The sequence below is a fragment of the Mastomys coucha genome, unplaced genomic scaffold (assembly GCF_008632895.1).
Source record: "Mastomys coucha isolate ucsf_1 unplaced genomic scaffold, UCSF_Mcou_1 pScaffold17, whole genome shotgun sequence".
NCBI classification, from domain to species: Eukaryota; Metazoa; Chordata; class Mammalia; order Rodentia; family Muridae; genus Mastomys; species Mastomys coucha.
In genome coordinates, this window is record NW_022196899.1 from 26,111,663 (window position 1) to 26,132,604 (window position 20,942).

Sequence of the window (20,942 nt, forward strand, 5' to 3'; positions counted from 1 at the left end):
CACAAACTACTCTTCTAAATAAGTAGTACAAGGAACCATAATGTCCTTAATGTTAAAACATACAACACAAGTCAATTTGGATGTAACCATCAAGTTTATTGATACAGTTTTATAGTCTACATTGCAACTCAAATATCTTACTAGACTATAGAATATTACCAAGGAAAACCATCACAACATCCTTCATTTCCTGGCTACCTGTGTATACATGCTTCTTCATGTACTTTGTTAAAACATCACATATAAAACTTAAGTATGATGTCATATACCTATAAGCTATTCACTAGGGAAGCTGAGACAGGAACATCTCGAATTTGAGGCCTAAACCCCAAGGCAAGACCCTGTTTCAAAAAGAAAAATAAAACAAACATCCACTGCTCATGTGTCTTAGTTAGGGTTTCCACTGCTGAGAAGAGACACCATGACCAAGGCAACTCTTATAAAGGACAACATTTAATCAGGGCTGGCTTACAGGTTCAGAGGTTTAGTCCATTATCATCAAGGCAGCATGCAGGCAGGCATGGGGCTGGAGAAGGAGCTGAGGGTTCTACATCTTGTTCCAAAGGCCAACAGAAGAAGACCTGGCTTTGAGGCAGCTAGGAGAAGGGTCTCAAAGCCCACCCCTGAAGTGACACACTTCCTCTAACAAGGCCCCTCCCTGGGCCAAGCATATTCAAACCACCACAAGGCAAAAGGATCCCCAAGAATTGGATTACAGGTGGCTGTGAGCTACCATATGGGTGCTGGGAACTAAACCTGGGTCGTTTGGAAAGTAGCCAGCACTTTCAACCATCTGTCTATCCAATCCCCTTCACGGCTTTATTTAATACAAGTGGTTTTGTTCCATACAAAAATGGCACGTTAACAGAAAATGATTTGATTTTAGATGGGCTCGTTTTAGGAATAGGTTTGTCGGTATAAAAAAGTAAAGAATGGCTGAGTGGTGGTGGTACATGCCTTTAATCCCAGCACTTGGGAGGCAGAGCAGGTGAACTTCTGAGTTTGAGGCCAGCCTGGTCTACAGAGTGAGTTCCAGGACAGCCAGGGTTAACAGAGAAACCCTGTCTCAAAAAACCAAAAAAGTTAAAAAAAATAATAAAGAGTATGTTAAGACAAAGGTCATTTGTGTGATAAATTTACTAATTGAATGTAGAGATTTTGAGCATATTAAAATACTTCAGTTTTACAAGGCATGAACAAAGATGACACCAGTAGGCGTGCTAATGAGGAAGAGGGGAATCACCTGAGGCCTCAACCCTAGACAGAGATTGCAGGCCACTAAGAAATGCCAAAAGTGGGAGACAATGTCCCCAGATGGAAGAGCCCCTAGATTGTCCAGTCCCAAGTGGTTTGTCCTGAAAATATACATACAAGTGACATTATATTATATTGACTGATTAAGTTGTACTTAATGTATTTAGGAAAATGTGTGTGAGTAAGTATCAACAAGGAATTAAAGATCTGTGAATTTGAGATAGAGCAATAGAATGTGCATGGGAATGACTAAAGGGTGAGAATAGGAAAATGGTGTGATTATATTTTTATTTTAGTTAAAAATATTTGCTGTTTTAAAATTCTGCCTTTGTCAATTTCCAGCATGCTACCTTATGGCTGTCTATCCATTGGAGACTGTGTGGGTCTCATCGAGGTGGTAAGAAACTCTCACACCATCATGCAGATCCAGTGCAAAGGAGGCCTGAAGGGGGCGCTGCAATTCAACAGCCACACACTGCATCAGTGGCTCAAGGACAAGAACAAGGGCGAGATGTAAGTTTGCTCTCATGCTCCCTGGGATGCTAGTGGTTCAGTGGACTTCTGGAATAAGGACAAAACCACTAAACTTAAGAGAAATAGACTGAACTTTTGAAATATTGGAGGTTGTTGTGAGTGAACAAGAATTGCTTGGACCCTGATCATTCACCTTGTATCTCTTATTTCTTTCTTTTAATCGTTATAAACAAAATGAACATTTAGTGCTGGTGACATGTGCACCAGTTAGGAAGACCCTACTCAGTTCCCAGTCCCCACATGGGTCCCTTACAATCGCCTGTACCTTTAACTCCCAGGAAACCAATGCCCTGTTCTGGCCTCATGGTACCTGTACTCAGCCGCACATGCCCATACATAGCTATATCATTAGAAGAAAAAAGACATCTCTTTCGAAAGTAATATTATACATTCAAATCTTTAATCCCAGTTTGTTTTTCTAAATGATATTTTGGAAATTAATTTTCAAAGCTATCAGTGGTGGCGTATGCCTTTAATCCCATTACTTAGCAGGTGGATTTTAAGTTCCAGACCAGCCTAAGCTACATAGAGAGACAGAGGCAGAGGCAGGCAGATGTTTCTTGAGTTTGAGGCCAGTCTAGTATACATAGGGATTTCCAGGCTAGCCAGGGTTATATATAGTGAGACCTTATCTTTATTTTTTTTAATTAATTTTCTCCTGGGTATTGTGGCTTATTCTAGCACTCAAAAGGCTAACCTAGGAGGATTTCTGTAAGTTCAAGGATTGACTGGGATATAGTATAAGAAATACTGGGGACTGTAGAGCTATACAGATAATGTGGCTGATGGAAGTACTATGCGCACATGTGAAGATCTAAGCTCAATCTCTGACACCCTTAAAAGCCTCATGGTGTATGCTCGAAGTAAGGAGCCTGAATAGCTCCATTTTACGGGCTGGCTTGCCCAAAGTCCAGTCAGTGGTGAGCCCCAGGTTCAGTGAGAGACCCTGTCTCAAAAATAACGCAGTGAAATGCCGAAGAGACAGCTTAATTGTTAAAAACACTTGCTGTTCTTCAAGAGGACTCAGATTTGCTTCCTGGCACCATGTCTGATATTTTAACTGCCTGTTTCTAGCTCCATGGGACCACACACCCTCTTTTGACCTCCATGGGTGTGTTTACATTCACACGAGAAAATCGCAGAAATAACAAATCCTTAAATGAATAAGATAATAGCAGAAGGCACCCAGTGTTAACCTCTGGCCTTCACACACCACATCTGCATATACCATGGAGAAAGAGACTTATGATGGATATTTCTTTTATTCTGATAAGAATTACACTTAGGATTCTAAGGAACATCTAAAAAATCCTTTTATAACTTAAGAGTCTCAGAACTTCTCGGGTCTTCAGACATACTTTTTTCCTGATGTTAATGAGAAATGTCAGCCACATTTCCCCATTTTGGCCCCAGCCACTCCATTTCCACACCACACATGAGGTGTGCATTTCTTTGCTGTAGATATGATGCAGCCATTGACCTGTTCACTCGGTCCTGCGCTGGGTACTGCGTGGCAACCTTTATCTTGGGAATTGGAGACCGGCACAACAGCAACATCATGGTGAAAGATGACGGACAGGTAGTGGCCAGCCTTTAAAGTGCCTTCTGGGTCTTCAGATACATTAAGTCACGATCTTTTATGTCTGCATGTTGAACTAAAATAGAATTTCTTATTTTTGAAAGCTGTTTCATATAGATTTTGGGCACTTTTTGGATCACAAGAAGAAAAAATTTGGCTATAAACGGGAACGTGTGCCATTTGTTTTGACGCAGGATTTCTTGATTGTGATTAGTAAAGGAGCACAAGAGTACACAAAGACCAGAGAGTTTGAGAGGTGAGCTCAAAGACCGTGTGTGCCCACTGTGCACTGCAGGGCTACTGCCTGCACATGGGACAGCGATGCTGGCTGCAGAAGAGGCGTGATGCAGTCTTTGATTTTCTCTTCTGTCTCATGTGGGGGGAGTGGAGATGACTTCATTCATTGAGCTAAGTGTGACCTGCAAAGGAAGTAACCCTTAAACCTTATAACACACTCAATTATTAGCTGTTGTTAAATAACTAGACCCTACTTTATTTTGTCAAGTAATGTATAATGCTTATGACACGTTTTTTTGGTTCCAGCCTGAATAAAGCCAGCAGACAATAATTCTTAGGTGTATTTGTTTGTTTTCTGACCACCTTGGTATATTGTTAGTCTATCTTAGATTTCAAAAATCTTCTATAAAATTCTGTCTCGTGTATAAGTCAGTCCCCTGATTTTAGGTGCCTGAACCCTTGAAGCCTTACTTTAGTATAGACCAGTTCAGACATGTAATAAATACTGAACTCCAATGTTCAAGCACTGTTTCAGGTGCTTGATAGGCAACAAAGTACTCATTGGCAGAGTGCACATTCTAGAATGCTGTGAGCCAAGGGAGAGGAATGGTAGTTGTTAGACCCTTGCCCAAGACAGCTGTGCTAATTCTGTAACGCCAGCATACTAGCCGTTCACTGATCAGATGTTCTTCCCACTTACAGGTTTCAGGAGATGTGTTACAAGGCTTACCTAGCAATTCGGCAGCATGCCAATCTCTTCATCAACCTTTTTTCAATGATGCTTGGCTCTGGAATGCCAGAACTGCAGTCTTTTGATGACATTGCATATATTCGAAAGACTCTAGCCTTGGACAAAACTGAGCAAGAGGCTTTGGAATATTTCACAAAGCAAATGAATGATGCCCATCATGGTGGCTGGACGACAAAAATGGATTGGATCTTCCACACCATCAAGCAGCATGCATTGAACTGAGATGGGAGCTGGGAACTGCGAGCTGGCTCCCGGCTTCTCCACTGCATGGCAGTGAGTGGCAGCAGGCAGATGGTGGCATGAGATGGCACAGTCAGGAACAACATTAGCATCGAGCAAGAACATAAACAATGTGCTCTATAATTGAAACACTGTACACGCAAGCAGGGTTTGATAGCACTAAACAAGTTCATTTCAAAATCCAGCTTTAGAATAATGAGCAATTTCATGTTATGCCTTAAGTCCAAAAAGGTAAACTTTGGAGATTGTTTGTATCTTTTTTTAAAAAAACAAAACAAAACAAAAATCCCCAAAATACATACAAATGATGGAGACAAAAAGAGAATGCTGTTGTTTGTCTGCCAGTGTTCTGTCTAAGATATGGACACACCAAGGCTGTGACTGTTATAGGTTGAGTAAGCTGAAGCTTATATTAAGTTACATGAAATTGGAGAAGACGGGAAATGTTCATTTTCCCATTGCTGTTCAGACTTATGGTTTGAAGTGGGTATTTTGACTCCCTGCCTAATTGAGGAACAACACTTGAGGTGAAGGGACCGGCCTTTTGCTTTGAACAAACAACCCTTTGATGGACTTGGGGTCTCACCTGCGGTTTTGAAAGCAGTCACAAATGATACCTGCAGACAGCTGCGTTTTTGTTGGGTTTTGTTTTTTGTTTTTTCTCTGGACAGTATTTACAAGGATCTGACTTATTTCCTAGGGAAATTCTGGGCTCGCATCAAGTGTAGCAGTAACCACAGAGGAGAGGCAGCAGGGAGCTCCTGTTCCTGACTTGTACAGTATTCACTTTAAGCTGATTGTTTCTCCTTTTGCAATTGAACTGAATACTTTTTTTTCATGCATGTTTTCCAGAAAATAGAAGTGAGTATTAATGTTATTAAAAAGATTATTTTTTTTTATTAAAGGCTATTTATATTATAGAAACTATCATTAATATATATTCTTTATTTACATAATCTGTCCCATAGTCATGCATTGTTTTGCACCCCAAATTTTTTATTGTTGGTAACAGCATGGTTAGCTTTTCTCTCGGTCTGTAGATGAGGCTCAGGCACTTTCCATTTATCCAAATACCCCTGTATGACTCCTTAAGGAACAGATTGAACTGCACACGCTTTCCTTCCGCTGCTGTCCGCTTTTTACATGATGCCCTCATCACACATCCATCTGTAGTAGAGATGGCACAATCATATGAAACCAGTTACTATAATGAGTACAAAGTAGACTATCATCCTGACTCTTAAATCCCTGTACAGAGGTATAGTCATGAATGACTTTTTATATTATGAGAGACTGGAAACCATGAATTTTTTAACTTCGTAAGCTATGTATCCATATTTCAATGATAAAAGTGGGCCATTAACCCATTTTACTATCATGTCCCATTTCCAAGCAGTGAAGTCTCACTCCAACTTCATTAAATCCCATTCAGGCACAGAGTGCATTAGTGAGCATTCTGAAAACATCCATCCGAAATGTAGGGCTAATGTTAGTGATCACTCTAGATTTCTACTCAGTGTTTGAATGATTCATGTCCTAGAAAATAGCTTTAGCAGATACTCAGATGCCACACCAAAAAAAAAAAGAAGAAAAAAACAAAAAAAAAGAATAAATAAAAAGAAAAAAAAGAAAAAAAAATGTGCAATAGTTTACTGACAGTTCCTAGCTTAGGCGTTCCTGGGGAGCATCTTTATGAAGAGCGCACGCTGTACACTCTAGAAAACAGAATCCCTTTAATAAAGCGCTCACTTTGAGGTCAGACACCTATATAGAAGTTTTGAGTAGTGAACAGGGGACTCTAATAAAAATACTCCTAATATCTCTGCCTATTTTTAGAACCCTTAAAGGGCATAATTATTGAAGATTTAGGTACTTCACTAAAGCATGTATATATTATTGCCAACAAGAAAAATAAACCTGAAGGTTAGGGGAACTTAGTTCTGTAAACTGTCTTGGAATAGTTCAGCAGAGTTTAAAGCTCTGTTTTATGCAGAAAACCAGATAAAGCAGATAATTCTTTTGCAGATCTAGAAAACTCCCTAACTTATGTAAACTTGGCATTTAACACTTTGTGTTACTTAGATACACAGTTGCTAGGTACTAACATCCCATTCTTCTCTATATCAGGGATTATTACAGTCGAACTCAGTGACATGGTACAAATCTACAACTTTGATGGTGGAAACTGAAGAATTACAGAGAACTGTGTTTTCCTGAGTGCCAAAAAACAAAAAAACAAAAAACAAACAAAAAAAAAGCCGCGAGCCTCCTTGCACAAAATTGATAGGGTTTTTTTGTGTGTGTGTATGTGTGTGTTTGTGTATGCGTTTTTAACATTAGTCCATTAGTTGCCGCAGTATCACCTTCCAGGGTCTCTGCACAATTAAAACACAGCCACATAGCTTACTTTGTCATTTACAACTACATTGATTTTATTTGAAAGAAAGTCTGTATTCTATAAAGGGTATAAGTAAAGAAAGGAGAACTGGTTGTATTCAAAAAGGCAAAAGCCAAACTTGAATTGCAGTGGGGGTGATCAGTATCTGTTTCCAGAGAGCAATAATGTGCCACTCACTCCCAGGTGCTTCAGTACCAGAAAGTCCTTCGGGACCCAGTCACCTCTGTACATGGTGGTCCTTTGTCATTGAATATTGTGTAAATGACTTGGGCTCCATAATTTCACTAAGTCACTTGAGGATATTTCATCATTAATTATTTCTGGAAGGAAAGACAGCAAATCTAAAGGAAGAAACTAAATACACTGTAGCAAGAAGTAACTCTTACATCGTGCTTTGACTTTTACCACATTCTCAGCTATACAGAAAACTTTAGTTTGAAGATTTTAGACTGCTGTTAATTTAAAATCTGTTGTTCTTACTGTGGAGTTTGATTTGTTTCTTTGTTTGCTTTCTGTTTGTTTTTAAAGATGTTTCTAATTAGATTTTTAAAAAAAAAAAAAAAGAAGAAGAAGAAGAAGAAGAATGGAATCTGGTTGCTATTTTAAGGTAGAACCTGAGACTTTTTGTGGTTCTTCATGTCCTCTGTAAAACTTGGTGTCAAGAGTTTCAACTTTGAGGTTGTCCCTTCTGTTCTGCTTTATATCGCTGCCCATCAGGAAATGGGAACCTGGTGAATATATAATGAATTGTAAAATATTTTAAATGTGTAACTTTTTCAACTGTGAAACTGACTATTGGTTTTTTTGATGAAAACAGCTGCTCATAAAGTATTTTGTGTAAAGTGTAGTTTTTATTAATCAGGAAATGATTACTTGGTTAGATGTGTATGATCTCTTGAGCTTTATCTGAAAGAGCTTGGTAATTTTCACAGACAGTGCACAGTGCATCCGAGTTCTCTGCTTGTCAGGAGCTAGCTGATCTGGTGCCACAGAAACGATGAGGGTGCATAGAAACCTCACAGCACATAAACTTCAATGTGTTCCTTAACATACTTTTTGTAAGTTTGATGTCCATGTTTGCCAGCTCTTTGAAGAAATTTATTTTCCAGCAGTATGTTAATCTTCTCTGAATATTACAGTTTTCACTTTTTCTCTGTGTCGCTGCAAACTGCAGACCTGGGCTGGACCCACACACTACAGAATATTAAGGAATTACTTTTGATGTCTACAACATTGCTAAAATACCAAATTCAAAGGCATTTTGTGGCATCATAGACTGTGGTATGTCTGCTTCAGATGTTTGGGGGAAGAGGGATATGGAGGAAGGGCCCGACCAGGGAGAAGCACAAAGAGGCATGTCCACATGAAGGCTGCAAGTTACAGGGATGTTTGCACATTCTGGAAAGGAATCACTTCCAGTTTGGAATCTTGAAGGCTGAACTCAGTCTTGACATCATCTTTAATTAGTAACTCTTGACAGAAGAGTACAGCTGAGCTGTTTTAAACAGATAAACAAAAGCATTTCAGTTACTAAAACTGTAAACAGATCGTGTCATGGCCTGGGAAGCCTTTTTTTTTTTTTTTTCTTATAAAAAAAATTGGTTTTACTCTCTGGAAAGATGTTGGGCTCTAGCTCAAAAGAATCACACTCCTGAAAACCCTGGTAACTCTGTGTCCAAAAGTTTGTAAGGGAAATAGCCAAGCTGCCACTCTGTGCCTCAGCTCTGACAGTAAAGCAGAGCCTGCATTGTAGGTTTGCAAGTCAGATTTGGCACACAGTGCTGTTCATGGTACAGGAGACCGTAGGGGTCAGGGAATGGAGCTCAAATTTACTGCTGCAGCCACTTGGGAAAGCTTTATTGTCAGAGCAACTCAAGGTGCCAGTTCTTGAGTGCAGCCCTCATAGCTTCTATGCTCTCCTGCGTTGCTTTGCTAGCACTGCCAAGGATCTGTAATGAGAGGTGTAAACAGATACCAAGGTTCTGAAATGCAGAAGGGACTTGAGTTTATTAGGATTCACGCAGATTGGATTGGCAGTCCTGAGTGAGTCTGTGATGAGTTGTGCGCTTCCATTTTATTGCACAGTGCCTTTTCCTTTGCTTGGCTTTTGGATCTGGCAGGATATCAGCCGTGTGCTAGTTATCGCAAAGGGAATGGGAATGGGGCCTTTATCTTGCGTCTCAGGCGTCAGAAAGAGTGTTGGTGGGTAGGACTGAAATGAAGTTCCTTACTGTGTGCTGTTGGCTGATTTTCACTCACTACCAGCAGTAGACGCCATTTCTCATTGTAAGTACCAAAAGGAAAATAATTTTATAGGCCACATGGACTTTATATAACCTCATCTTGTGTCACAATAAGTTTTTGATTATGGAACCCAGAGGAATTTGTTGTGGTGATAATGGGTGGATTTCTTAGGGTTTTGTCATTTTATTGTTGGTACAGGGTCTCAGTTTAGCCCAGGCTGGCCTCAAACTCAAGATCCTCTGGTCTTAGCTTCATAGTGCTGAGATTACAGTACCACCACACGAGTCTCCAAGAATCCATGCTTCAAATGCAGCTGATGGCTCTGGTGTCATTCGGTCTTTGGACTCACTAGCTCAACCGAATAAAATCTAAACAAGTGCACTGCTTTTGAACATGACATTTTAATATCTTCGCAAATATAGAACTATGAAAAGAAAACTGCACACACTTGTGCAGTGAACATGCCCCTCCTTTCAGCCAGGCCGCTTCTCTCCATTTGTTCATTCAGCAAGTTGAGGGGCTTTGTGAGGGGCTTTAGTTAGCACCATTCTTTGCATTCTTTTTACCCTGGTCCCAGAAGTACTCAGCCCAGCAAGGCTTCATGTGCAGTTCTCAGCCTGGGTGTCAAACTACCCTTCCACAGGGTCTCAGACCATTGGAAAGCACAAATACTCACATTATGGTTCATGACAGTAGCAAAGTCACAGTTACAAGGTAGCAATGAACTAGTTTTATGGTTGGGGGGTCACCACAACATGAGGAACTGTACTGAAGGGTGGCAGCTTTAGGAAGGTTGGGAACTGCTGACACAGAATATAGATGCTTATAGCCCATAAAGTTGGATACCTCTTCTGTTGTACTGCTCCTAGCAAGGAGTTCAGCCTGAGACTGCAGTCACTGTCAGTGCTGGTCACCACTGTCAGCGTCTGCTTGTCCCCAACTGCACAGCCTGGGCTATTGTCTGTTCGTTCCAAAGGAAAGAAAACTTACCTTGTGTCTAAATGGTCCTTACTATGTGGTATAAGCCAAGCTCTGAGAATCCCTTTTGCTGTTTCTCTTGAAAGGCAAACTCTAGTTTGTTTTGTAATTACTAAGAATACTTGATTGAAAAACTGAATCAAGCCAGGTGTGGTCGCACATGCCTTGAGTCAGAGCACTCAAGAGACAGAGGTAAACGGACCTCTGTGAGTTCCAGAATAGCCAGGCCTACACAGATAAACTTTATCTCGAAAAAAAACAAAGAAAGACAAGAAAAACAACCATTTTTTTCCTGTCCTGGCAATAGTAGTAGAGAGATGAATGCCAATTTCTGTAAAACATACGGAATTATTAATGCATCTCTTCACTAGTGTGCTGGCATTTACAGTACCCATCAGTGGTAGAGTGTGCCTACCACAATACATAAGACTTTAGGTTCAATTCCCAGTAGTAAAAACAAAAGAAAAATTAGAGGCCCGAACACTAAAAACAGATTTAGACATGTGTATTTTAAGCAGACATATGTACATACCTTGAGGTGTGAGCGTGTGTATAAAAGTAGCTAGGAAATGGGCTATTTTCTCACATCTGTAGAGAACTAGGATATGTGTGGCATCAGTTTAGAAGCAAACTGCTTTCCCTCCATTTTAAGTGGTGCAGATGAGTCTGGGATGTGTCTGGTTTAAGATATGAATGAGCATCAATGCTTCCTGCTTTCACAACAGCCTGCCGCCGCCGCCACTTACATTTTACTGGACTGCCAAGTGGTTTGAACTTAAAATTGTCCTTGTTCTCCAACTTGATGTCTGTCTCCCCTGGCATGAACCACTAGTCTCTTGTCTGCTTGGAAAACCTTGGTGATGATAAAACACACCTGGGGCTTCAGTGCTGAGAGTGGTAGGAAAAGCACGCAGTCTGTGTTAAGCTGGAACTCAGATTGACCAGGAAATGATGCAAGACTTAGCTTTAATTTGAGAAAATGACAGAATCTCTGGTTGCAGGATTTTGATGGACTTTTTATTTTAAAAAAATACGTTGGCACACGTGTATTTTCTGATTTTATTATTTTATTTTATTAATTACAGGAAGGTCTGTACAAAGCAACGTTCACAGCCTTTACAGAGCAGATCAGTTAGCCAAGGGACTAGATAGAGGGTGGGGTGGTAGGGAGACACCTGTCAGGGCTTACCTGCTCCCTCCTACCACCGAAGGTGACACAAGTGGGTTGCTTCAGCTCAGGGTAAGTTGTTTCACGGCCACTGTGTCTGCCTCACTTCTTCAAGTTATCAAAAACTAAACTTACTGTTCCACACCCCACTTTTATGCCTGAAGATGGTCAAAAGAAGTATTCCCAAGGACTGACACCTGGGAAATTGTGAATGGACCTAAAGCCTGCTCATCCCACCCACAGAAGGGAGATGCCAAGACCCCATTGTCTCTAGCTGCTACATTACTAAGCCACCCACTTTATGAATCCATGACTTGAACTTAATTACTAACAGTCTTTAAGGGCTTAGAAGCAAGTGTAGCTTGATTACACCAACATGTCAAAAGTTGTTTGAAAAGTCTCATTCTGTTGTCTACAATGACGGGTTTTCATTTTTGTGTGTGGAACTGTAAAGCTACATTGAGGTGCTTTGGGAAAACAGCAAGTTCCTCAGCTCGTACATTCATTTTAATCTGGAAGGCTGTGTTGGAAGTCTTGAGACAATTAGTAGTCACCTTTTTGTTGACTTTTTTAAAAAAAACTTTTACATGTGGGACAGTTTTGCCTGCATGTATGTATGAGCACTGCAGGCATGTAGTGGCTGCAAGGCCAGAGAGGGGTTGGCTGTCCTGGATCTGAAGGTACAAATGGTTATGAGTTGACATGCAGGTGCCAGAACCCAAACTCAAGTCCTTGGCAAGAGAAGCGAGCATTCTTAACCACTGAGCCATGTCCAGGCCCCTGGCCGACTGTTACCAGGAAGATGACTAAGCATCATAGGACCATCCTGGAGCGGGGGTTATCTGAGGTGAATGTTAGATTCTGGTACAGCTTACTTCACACCTCATCTCTCCTGTTCCCACCCACAGCAGAGACTGAAAGGAGCCCAGGGATAGGACCATTAACTAGAAAGTGCCACCAAGGAAAAAGATCCGATGCAGGGCAAGGTAATATACAAAAGCAACTATAAACTGTGGGTTTGACCCTGGAATGAAACATGACTAAGGAGCAACAGTACATGTGGCAGACCTGGGTTACTTTTTTTTATGGCTTTTATCTACTTGTAAATGAACTACTATCTATGAATTTGTGTATGTGTGTATCTTTGTTGTTTGTTTTTTTTTTCTTTCCTTTTTTTTTTGTGGATGTGTCTGACAAGGTGCCCATGCTTGCAAGCATTTTACCAACTGAGCCGAGCTCCTAATTTTTTTTTAAAGATTTATTTATTATTATATCTAAGTACACTGTAGCTGTCTTCAGACACACCAGAAGAGGGTGTCAGATCTCATTACGGATGGTTGTGAGCCACCATGTGGTCGCTGGGATTTGAACTCAGGACCTTCAGAGCTGGGATTTGAACTCAGGACCTTCAGAAGAGCAGTCAGTGCTCTTGACCACTGAGCCATCTCTCCATCCCAGAGAAATGTTACCATTTGAACCACAAAAGCTGGCTGCTGAGTGTTGGACAGACAGACCCAGCAGTGGCTTGTTACATGCCAGCAAGTCTGCCAGAGAGCTATGGTTACAAAAAGGACTAACTGCCTTGAGTTCATTTTGCCTATGAGAAGACTGCTTCCATGGCTTGTGTGAAGGAGACTGGGGAAAGAAAAAGTGTTGAAATGGTACGTATTGTTTAGAAATAATAGAAAATAGTCAACATTTAAAGACTTTTTCATATGGGAAGTTGTACCTTTGCCCCTCACACAGCAGGACTGTAAGTAGACATGATTCTAGTACTGTGGCTCAAACCCAGGGCCTTGTGCATGCAAGGCAGGTACTCTATAATACTCTACAACACCAGCTATGGTTGGTTTGTTTGTTTGTTTTTTGGTGTTTTGTTTTTTTAGACAAGATCTGTATATAGCCTAAGCTGCCTTTGAACTGGATCCTACTGCCTCTGCCTGCCAAGGGCTGGGGTCCCAAGTCTTTTCTACCATGTCTGGCAGTGGTCCAGTCTTCCTCTGGAGCATCTTGGGACTGCAGAGCCTGGGCTGTCCTCTTCAGCTCTCTCTTCCTTCCCTGGGTCTTTGCCACACTGTACAGTGTAGATCTGCGCCAGCCCACAGAACATTCTACCTCCTGCTTAAGCTCTTACCACTGTGCTGTACTGTTCACACTGGAAGGACAGATGTTGTGTTAGCCTAACCAAGCCAACAATCAAGGCACCTCCCAGCAAAGTCAGGAAAGGCCAAAATAAGCAGTGAAAGACAACCTTGTAGCCAGACTTCCTCAGGACAACTCCCAGGGGGCCATCGGGACTGTAGAAGCAGGGGAAAGTTCCATTGCCGTGATCGAAGAATTCCTTTATGTCCAGGGTGCTGTTGAGCAGTTTATCCCTGTCTCCGTGACACTTGGGTGTGTAAAAGCACTAGGAGTTTGGAGGAGGGAAAAGCTCTGTTAGCAGTGGCCAACATTAAGGCTCCAGGTTAATGCTGCAGTGGGGAGGCAGGATGGAGACATGCTCACTTTGTAGTGTGGGCAAAGGGAAGTGTCAGCAGGAGCACACAGAATGAAATGATCATGTCTGTTAGCTTCCCATGTGAGACATAGAGCCAGGGAGATGGCTCAGCAGGTGAAGATGCTTGCTGCCGAGCCTTACCACCTCACTTCTAGCCCCAGGATCCTGTGGTGGAAGAGAACTAACGCCTGTGAGTTATCCTCTGATCTCCACACTGTATGGCAGGCATGCTCACATACACACAAAGATGTACCATGACATGCATTCCTACACACAGACACACCATGACGTGTGTGCCTACAAACACATTTTGTGATGTATGATGAAATGGCCGCATCCAAAATTGAAAACCAGAAGCCATTAGATTAAGTATTTAATGACTGACAACACTAGGTTAGAGCATGTCATCTAATGAAACCTTTAGAGTTAAGTTTAACCATGAACTATAAATCATATGTACTATTGGTGTAAAGTTATTTAAATTATATATAACATTACAGAGTTCTTTGAATGTCTTAAGTATTACCAGTGTGACTGAATGGAGACTGACTGAATTCTAACCAGGACTACAGTATGGAGACATTGCCTTCTTAGGACTTCACACCAAGCCAGGAAACTGGAATGTGCCTCTCCTTTCTGCATGTCCCATGTCTTCTCCAAGACTGCTCTCAGCTTTCTCTCTCCTGACAGTAATACTGTGAACATATTCAGAGGCAGTTCAGGCTTTGCTCAGTAGAGCCTACCATATACAAATCCCCGGTTCAGTCCTCAGCTCCTCATAACCGAGCATGGTAATCCCAGCACTTGGAAGGTAGAGATAGATGATCCCAAAGTTCGAGGCCATCCTTGGCTACAAAGTAAGTTTGGAAACATCCAGGATTACGTGACACCCTCCAAAAAAGGAAATATTCACTGGAAGGAAACTGACTTTTCACAAACAGCGTGTGCCCTGCTCAGGATAGTACTATGGATGGGGCAGCAGAGAACTTTTGATTGTCAAAGTCACATTACCTTGGGATTGGTCCTGATGGCCTCATCGTCATAGTGGAGAAGCACTTTCTGTCCTGAGTGGCTAAGGTTTACGAACACTTGCAGGCAGGGGTATCTCCCCTGGTCCCGGCAGCTACCCTCACAGGTAAAGGCAAAGTCCAGCCAATCATCCACAATGTGTGTGTGGACGGTGGTGCAGTTTGATTCTTCTCTGGGAGAACTTTGAAATTAAAAAAAGAAAAAATGTTTTTCCTAAGTAGGGATGTGAGCTACTGGAAAGACAGTTCCAAAGGCAGCTACTGGAAAATCAGTTTCAGCATTCTGAGGCATGCTAAGCCACTGACCCATCACATACACTAGCACAAACATCACATCCTCATCAGGGAAAGTGGGGGACACAGATGGGATAAGAGCCGGGTGGTGACTGCCTCAGTTCTGATCCTAGGGTTGTATTTCCTCTGCCAGCCCTGACACAATACTTATCAGAACCTAGAATTAATGTGTTAGTATCAAGACTGGCTACTGTGTTCCAGGACAGCCAGGGCTATACAGAGAAACCCTGTCTCAATAAAACAAAACAAAACAAAAGACTGGCTACAATGGATTCCAGGTGTTCCAGAGAGTCTAGCTCAGGAGGTCTTCACTAAGGCCTGAGAATCTCTAAACTGATAGCAGTTAAGGTGCACATATTAGCAGAAGTGAACTGAGTATCATTACCCTAAATACTGAGCCACCAAGAGTCACATTGGATAACCCTCCATCTCTCATGTGGTCCCTTTTAGATGTATCTACCAGCTTCCTGGTGAAAGTGGGCCTGCCTTTGGAAGGAATACTTGGTTGGTAGTGCTGTTTAGGGGAGATTTCGTAGTTGTGGCCTTGCTGGAAGAAGTATGTCACTGGAGTGAGTTTTGAGAATTTAAGGATCAAAACTTCCAGTCTGATCTCTGCTCAGTGCTTGCAATTGAGGATGTGATCTCTCATTCCTGGTCCTGCCAGAACACCTGATTGCCACCATGCCTCCCTGCTGTGGCAGCTTTTATCCTCATGGAACCATAAGCCAAACTAAATCTTCCGCACATTGCCTTTGATCATGGTGTTTTGTCATAGCAGTAGGAAAGTAACTACAGTACCCAAGCTATTATCTGTACATGACGCAGAGCAAACTCTTAAGTCTAGTGTTTGTGGCACACTCGATCTGGCCACACTCCCTGGAGCATAGCAATGAACAGGATATAGCTTGGCACCCTGAGGAATTCACAGACAAAATCACGCCTCCTCTCCATGTGCCTCTCAACACGCTTGCCTCTGATGCTGGAAGCAGGGCAGGGATGTTGAATCACAGCAACAGGAAGAAAACTAGAACATGCATTATGTACACCTTGGAAGCAGGCACCAGACATGTCTGTAGGGAAGTGTCTAGACTGAATTAAAAGAGAAACACATCGAATCGGATCCAGACCCTGCAACACAGCACCAGGGGAAGAAGACAGAGACCGGCTGACCACCATGCCACCCACAAACCTGCACCCTCCAGCTCAACTGCCATGGCCAGCCTGCAGCAGGAGCCACCACAATATGTGAGTATGTGGTGGTCAGATGGGAGAGAAGAAAAGTGGAGCCGCTTGAACATTAAGAAGATGGATGGAAGATAGTGTAGCTCATGCCATTAATCCCAGCACTTGGGAGGCAGAGGCAGGTAAATCTCTTGAATTCAAGGCCAGCCTGGTCTACAGCACAAGTTCCAGGACAGCCAGGGCTACATAGAGAAACCCTGTCTCAAAAAACAAACAAAAAACCAAAATGGCTGGAAGTGGAGACTTGAGGGTAGAGAATAGTAATCTGTTGTGGGTGGACAGCCCAGCCATCTAGGGCCATGGTGAGAGGCCAGCCCAAGCTGCCACTGGGCATGTCTGAGTCCCTGGCTATGCAGTGGCAGGGCTCTATGGCTTGTATTACCCTTAGAGAACATGGGGATGTCTTTGGCCAGGGAAGCCACCAGGGACCATGTGGCTGTCCCAGGGCTGTGCATAACTGCCCCTGCCCCTCACTGGATGCTGTGCTTTGGAGAGCTGGCCCCATCTTTTACCAGTGGAAGCACTAGCTAGAACAAGACCCAGTGCCTCACCCAGGCAGCACAGTGGAGCTGGTCCTGGTAGGTGGGGATGCGGGTGAGCCAGCACCTAGGGAGTGAATATGGGAGAGCTGCCACTCATCTGCTGTGGGATAGCATGGATGCAGAGGTGGTCCCCCTACCACTGCCACTTACTTCTTGCCACTTTCGGCAGTCAGAAATGCTGTCCACAGGGTCGTGAGCCAAAGAGCTTCTAGACAGCACATCAGAGCTGGCCCTGGTAAGCTGACCCCAAGGGCAAGAGTGCAGGAGAACTACCCCTCGCCACTGGGCTGGCATGAGGTGGTCTTGGTGCAGGGTTGATGTCCTCCCCTTGCCACCCTTGCTACTTGCAGTAGCCAGCAGAGCTGATACTGGGTTCATGACAGCTAATCTTGTCCCTCACTAGCTGTAGCACTTGTGAGGCAGGGGCCTGCACCTCACCTAGGCAATACAGTAGAGCTTGCCCTGAAGGCAAAGGTATGGGTGAGCCAGCCCAGAGGGTGTGAGAACCCGAGTGTTGGCCCAGCCCCTCACAGCCTGCAGCATTTGGGAGAGTGGGCCCCAAACCTTGACTGGGCAGCCCAGTGGAAATAGCTCTGGAGATGTGGAAGAGTCAACCCTGTAGGCAAGTGAGTAGGAGGGCTGACCCTGACACTTGCCAATGGCGCCATTTGGTGACCTAGCCAGAGCAGTGCTGGAGAGCTTGCCCTGGTGGAGTGGATTGGCCCAGTGGGCCAGTCAGCTCAGCTACCCCCCAGGCCCAGATCTAGGACTCTGAATTGGCCCACCCCAAAATATATATCATCTGTAAACTGTTGAGATGCATGAAATGACAGGTCCTGCTGATCCAAAGCAGCAGGATCTCCATAACACAGGGTGACAACAGGAAAACCAGGAGTCCTGATGAGGATCCGGTATTGATGGTATCCCAGAAGCCAGAGACCTCAAACCAGACTAAATAACTCATCACCATGAACATTTGCAAGTGAAGAGGGATATACTGTGAGACACACTGTGACACACTACAGCTTCTATGATGAGATGTTGTCTATGCTTTGGTTTTTGGTGTGTGTGTGTGTGTGTGTGTGTGTGTGTGTGTGTTATTTTGGGTGTAGGTTGCAAGGATGAAGGATGGATATGAGGGGATTTGGAGATGAGTGAGACCCGGGTGCATGATGTGAAACTCAATCAATTAAAAGTTTAAAAAAATAAAGTTTTAAAAGGAGAAAGACAAACCATCTATTGGAGCTCCGTAAAGAAGCCGACTCCGATAGCTCCTCTGATAAACGTGAAACTTCTCACTGCCTCCCTGTTCATGCTGGGATTTTGCTGGCTTGATCCCCTGCAATTCTCTGTCCCTTTGACTGAAAAATAAGACAAGGAGTGGAGAGAAAGGCTGTGTCACCCTAGAAACCATAACTGCTCCATGAGATTGTGGAGAGTGCTGAGGCAAGAATGAACACAGGATGCTCAGACAACCACTCCCATTAGCAATTTCCAGAAAGTTAAAAATGGGTGGGGGGGGGCAGAGATTGACGTCAGTTTACAACAGAGATCCTGCACTCATGTCCCTGATCCCTGATAGAGCACATGTTTAAACAGGCAGTCTGGGCACTAGACAGATGGCTCAGCAGTTCAGATCACACACTTTCTTAAAAAAGACCCATATTTGAATCCCAGTACTCATTCGTCAGCCCAAAACCTCCTGTAACTCCAGCTACTGGGGAGCTGAAATCTCTGGTCTCCAATAGTAAGCATGTGTACACTTGTGTGCATGTGTGTGCATGGGCATGCACACGTGCATGGATGCATGCACACACACACACACACACACACACACACACACAATTCAAAACAAAAGTCTAAAATAATTTTTAAGGATCTCAAAATTGCTCCAAGGCAAAAGGCACTTGCCACCAAGCCTGAAGCCTGAGTCCAATTCCCAAGACCCTCATGGTTGAAGGAGAGAACTGACTCCCCAAAGTTGTTCACTCTCTCCCTCTCCTCCCTCTCTTTTTCTCTCTCCTCTCCTGCCATCCCCTTCCCCACACTTCTCTCCCTCTCTCTGAGTGTGAATGTGAATCACATATGTACAGATGTGTATGTGAAATTTCTTCAGCTCACACAGATACATGCTATGCCTGCATCGATGGTTTTTTTAAAGTGAGAAAACAAATTAACAGGAAAAGGGAAGATAAGAAAACTGGAGCCCTAATGAAGAGCTACAAATGTCCAACTTGAAGGTAACACAGCCCCTCATGGTTACATAAATGAACTAAGCTCTGGGCATCCTAGGAGCCGCAACAATTAGGGAGCAAGTAGATACAAGATCCAGTAAGCTAAGGTAGCCTGGGAAACTTTGGGCTGCTGTACTGTGATGCTACATTCTGTACCCAAGGGTCTAGGCCTCACACTTAAAAGCTTTTGTTGTTCTTTTGATCCTTGATTTAAAACTTGGTTAAATAAAATGGACTACAGCCAATTACTGGAGGAGTTAGAGATAAGTGGGTTACCTGGTTGGAGAAGAGAGGAGAGAGGAGAGACTGAGAGGAGAGGAAGAAGAGAGAAAGAAGCCTCTCTGAGGGGACCATGAGCACGTGGCCAGAAGAAACAGCAGTACCTAGCGTACACCGCTGGGAAGACAGTCAGGCCAGCAGTTAGAAAAGTAGATTAAGGGTAACCCTCCTCCCTGCCCCCAGTAATTGTAAAAGGTAAATAAAATAACCATAGTCGGAGTCTCTTACTTGTAAGCTAGTTGAGGATAAGCTTAAGCTTATCCAATTAAACCAGTTTAAATTACTTGTACTACAAAAGCCAGCTGGCATTTCCTAGCAACGGTGCTTTTCTGCTACCAACCATGTCTATCTCAGCTGGCAAGGCAACCATGGGCAGAACCATGTGGACTGTGAACATCAGGGAGCAAAAGACTGTTTCACACCTCCTTTACCACCACTTTCAACAGCATGGACAGGCAAGTTCAGGGGAATGGACTCCAAGGGCGGGGCGGGGCCCATCTGGGAGCTTTGGATCTTAGCCTGTGTCTTACCTGAGCATGAAGGGCTTCAACACAGTGGTCCCCAACAGGAAGAACATCAGCACGGAGGAGGCCATCATGGCGATGCCCAGCAGTGTGGCCCGGTCCTCACCAGCACTTGATGGAAGCTTTGGGTGCACCTTCAGGGAATCTCCATTGCTTTTGCCTGAGGCTGGAAGTGCTGTCCTTTGGGGGAAGCCAGAAAGGATGCTGTGTGAGCTCAAGAGAGCTCTAGCATTTAGCTAGTGGCAAACCTGAGTCTGGTTCACTGAGAGTCATACACAGGTTCCTAGCAGTGCCCCAGATACCATGCTTAGAGCTGAGAATGGGTGCTACCAAAATAAACTAAAATGATACATTGTCAAATATTTTTTAAGATATAAAAAGCTGAGTGTGGCATAATTTATATTACATTGTCAAATCATCGTGTGTTTTTTTAAGATTAAAGATTTAATCTTAAATTGTGTGTTTTTAAGATTTAAGAAAATGGACTCTGAGAGCAAGGATGACTCCCTTCTCCCAGACTCCGTTTTGTTGTTGTTGTTGGTGGTGGTGGTGGTTTGGTATGGTTTGGTTTGGTTTTTTTTATCAAATACACTCCAAGAACTCCTTATTCTGGGTCAGGCTGGTCCCTAAGTCTATATCAGAGAGACAGCTAAGACTATAAAAACCAGAGCACAGCTTGGGTCTGGGGAAATGCAGTAAATAAAGAGTTAAAGAACTCAAGTTCCCATTCCCAGATCCCAGGGAATTCTGAGTAGATCTGAGTAATCATGGCAGTTGCTTATAATCCCAGGCTAGGGCAAGGGTGGTAGTAGTGCTGATGATAGTAGTGGTGGTGGTGGTGGTGGTAGTGATGGTGGGGGTTGGGGTGGAGGTGGTGATGGTGATGGTGGGGGTGGAGGTGGTGATGGTGATGGTGGTG

At 43.3% G+C, this 20,942-nt stretch overlaps 2 protein-coding genes across 4 annotated transcripts in view; one reads left to right on the forward strand and one right to left on the reverse strand.

The window, feature by feature from the left end:
• The window catches only part of Pik3ca (phosphatidylinositol-4,5-bisphosphate 3-kinase catalytic subunit alpha), a 71,396-nt gene extending 63,556 nt beyond the window's left edge, over positions 1–7,840 (forward strand). For 2 of the 3 annotated variants that reach the window (XM_031376565.1, XM_031376566.1), the window contains 4 exons: positions 1,597–1,767; positions 3,250–3,367; positions 3,472–3,623; positions 4,307–7,838. In XM_031376565.1, the coding sequence (XP_031232425.1) occupies positions 1,597–1,767; positions 3,250–3,367; positions 3,472–3,623; positions 4,307–4,577 (712 nt within the window). In that variant the 3' untranslated portion in view covers positions 4,578–7,838. Of the gene's footprint in view, positions 1–1,596; positions 1,768–3,249; positions 3,368–3,471; positions 3,624–4,306 lie in introns of all 3 variants that reach the window. The other variant, XR_004120422.1, reaches the window with a different exon arrangement.
• A 5,665-nt stretch (positions 7,841–13,505) lies between these two features.
• The window catches only part of Kcnmb3 (potassium calcium-activated channel subfamily M regulatory beta subunit 3), a 67,621-nt gene continuing 60,184 nt past the window's right edge, over positions 13,506–20,942 (reverse strand). Inside the window, exons 3-5 of the mRNA XM_031376287.1 lie at positions 20,030–20,203; positions 14,892–15,090; positions 13,506–13,790 (exon numbers count right to left, since the gene is read on the reverse strand). Coding sequence (XP_031232147.1) covers positions 13,506–13,790; positions 14,892–15,090; positions 20,030–20,203 — 658 coding nt within the window. The remainder of the gene's footprint in view (positions 13,791–14,891; positions 15,091–20,029; positions 20,204–20,942) is intronic.